At 38.4% G+C, this 2,500-nt stretch overlaps 1 protein-coding gene across 1 annotated transcript in view; it reads left to right on the top strand.

The window, feature by feature from the left end:
• The window catches only part of LOC138031492 (uncharacterized), a 3,006-nt gene extending 1,435 nt beyond the window's left edge, over nt 1-1,571 (top strand). Inside the window, exon 2 of the mRNA XM_068879180.1 lies at nt 1,252-1,571. Coding sequence (XP_068735281.1) covers nt 1,252-1,571 — 320 coding nt within the window. The remainder of the gene's footprint in view (nt 1-1,251) is intronic.
• Nucleotides 1,572-2,500: the final 929 nt, after the last annotated feature.

Here is a 2,500-nt window from a genome sequence, read left to right as displayed (position 1 = left end):
TTTCAGAGATAATAAGTGAAAATCCCAATCAAACCAAGTAATATGCAAGGGCATCTAAACGTTATCACGTGTCCCTTAATCGTGGTCTTCTTTACTACAATAAACTCCCCCCCCCTCCCCCCATCTCGGGAGGTACTCCCTTATATGGGCTATATAGGTATGTACGGGCCCCAAATGGTATGGTTTTTATCCGTCTTGGTCTGAAATAGGGTATCGATTTTGAACATTTTGGTCTGAAATAGGGTATGGTTTGTCTTAATTGGGTATGTTTTTTTAGAAGAATCTTCTTCTTTAATTCATCCTTAGGCAATAACAGGAACACATATCCCGGATCCTACAACTCTATTGTGTTCGTGTCACGGCGTTTTCACAGATCGACTTATTTTTAGTTTGCATTTCTCGCAAATGCAACTCCCACCGGAGTCCGATGACAATTACAAGAAACTAACATGACGTCATAGGTTCACCGAACCGGAACTGCCTTAGTTTTTTTTCGGAAAAGGTAGTCTAAAAATAGATCGGTCTATAAAAATGCCGTGACATATATAGGCCCAGTATATTGGGGTTATAGGCTCCGGGTCATGGGTTCCTGGTGATAAGACCTTCAACAAAGCTCTTCTCAAATTATTAAGCCAACCGTGTTACAACTGAAATAGATCTGAAAATAAGGTCTAAAATAGGTATACAATTTTTGGTCAGGTATGAAATGGAGTAGGGAGAATCTCATATTTTGGTCTGAAATCGGTAAATGGTTTCAGAAGGTTGGCCGCACACCCCAACCCAATTTTTCTGGGAAAACCATTACGAAAATGTTTTACCAAATGTTTTACTTTTCAAATGGTGCTTATACAAAAACTCTTTGATACATTGGCAGTTTTTTTCGACGCAACGGGACACTTGGTGACATGATGTATCATGTTTAGCTTCCGTTTTATTTAAGGACCTCAAGTCCTTTCACTCCAGTGATATCGAAGTTCATTCTCCTAACTAGTGCCATAGATTTTTTTGTTGGGTAGTTATGAGAATTGGTGTTATCAGAAAACAAAGCGTAAGATAATAATCTTCATTCTCAATACTTGTTCACCTGAAAGTGTTTGAGATTTTGAGGGGAATTTACGTAATTATCGCTGTAAGGAGTGTTGATAGGTGACTAAAAAGTGAATAAATTATCCTATTATTATTTTCTGTTTAAATACGCCATTTCTTTTTTGTCCATTTTTAAGTACAATGAATGATTTTTCCTTTTTTCAGAATCGCCAGAAAACGATGAAGAGAAATTCGGTGCTACAGAAAAGGCGTTCATTTTCTCGCTACGAAACGCCGAAGGACTGCCGCCCTTCAAAAGTAATGTAAACAATCCCTCCAAAGCGATAAGAAGTCGTACAAATCGTGGTCCTACCTTTGGAGAGAAGGATATCGTAATTGATAGGAATGAGGCTGTTTGGGTCAGTTCATCCACAAATTTTGGAGACAACTACGTTGTCCCAACAGGGGTTCAGCACAAATTAACTGTTCTTGCCGGAGATTCACCATTTAAAGTAGATGAGGTGGAGGTGTTTTTTCTTCTGTGATTTAAAGCGCATACACAGACGTATGTGGTTAGGGAGCTTAAGCAACGACAACGGCGACGGCAACAAGAACGTCACTAATTTCCATATTTAGTGCGCAAAAGCAATAGCTTTGCACGCTCTGCGCGTGCATCTTTTTACTTTTGTCCATTTATTTGCCGTCGTCAGCAAAACAACAACGTGAAATGACCAAATTTGAAGTTTTATGAAGAGCGTCGTCAGCACTTAAGGATAAAGACCTTGTTATATTAATAAGCTTGAAATAGTCATGAAGTGATTAAAATGACGCGAATTTGTATTTTGAGATGAAGTTCTCGTTGCTAGTTGCCGTTTTCGTTGCTCAAGCTCCCTATTGTCATGTGATCATCTGAAGCTGTTTTTATGTTAAATCAGACAGCACTCTTTCTGTAACCGCCGGCTTGTCGGCGAACTGTGGGCTCTTATAAGCAGTCATGTCCACTGATCTCTAGAAGAGACTGGATCGATCGAACAGTCCATTGTCTTCACTCCCGCGGTGCATCTTGGCCACTTTTGCGCTAAAGCTTCGTATAGACCGTGAAGTTATGGGTAGAAGCGGAAACTCCTTCAATATATATGTATATATACATATAAGTTAAAAGAGGCCAGTGGACGGACAAAGTCTGATGACTTAAAAAGTAAAAAGATTTAATGTAGTGTAAAACGTTTCGGTCGTATGACCTTCATCAGTTACAGTGAATAATGATTAAAAAATTCCTTTTTATATGTTTACAGTGTTAGTTGCTTGTCTCTTAGGTATACCGAATTCCTAAAGGTATTACATAAGAACTTAAAAAGTACAATAGAACGGACATAACAAAAGGTTAAACAATGTACTTAATGATGTTCCTGCATACTTTACTACCTGATTAAAACAAAGATGTGAAAAATCCCTAAAGGTATTACTTTACGAA

The sequence above is a fragment of the Montipora capricornis genome, chromosome 14, assembly GCF_036669925.1.
Source record: "Montipora capricornis isolate CH-2021 chromosome 14, ASM3666992v2, whole genome shotgun sequence".
NCBI classification, from domain to species: domain Eukaryota; kingdom Metazoa; phylum Cnidaria; class Anthozoa; order Scleractinia; family Acroporidae; genus Montipora; species Montipora capricornis.
The sequence above is the reverse complement of the archived record's forward strand: the minus strand, read 5'-3'. Positions and strand labels throughout refer to the sequence as shown.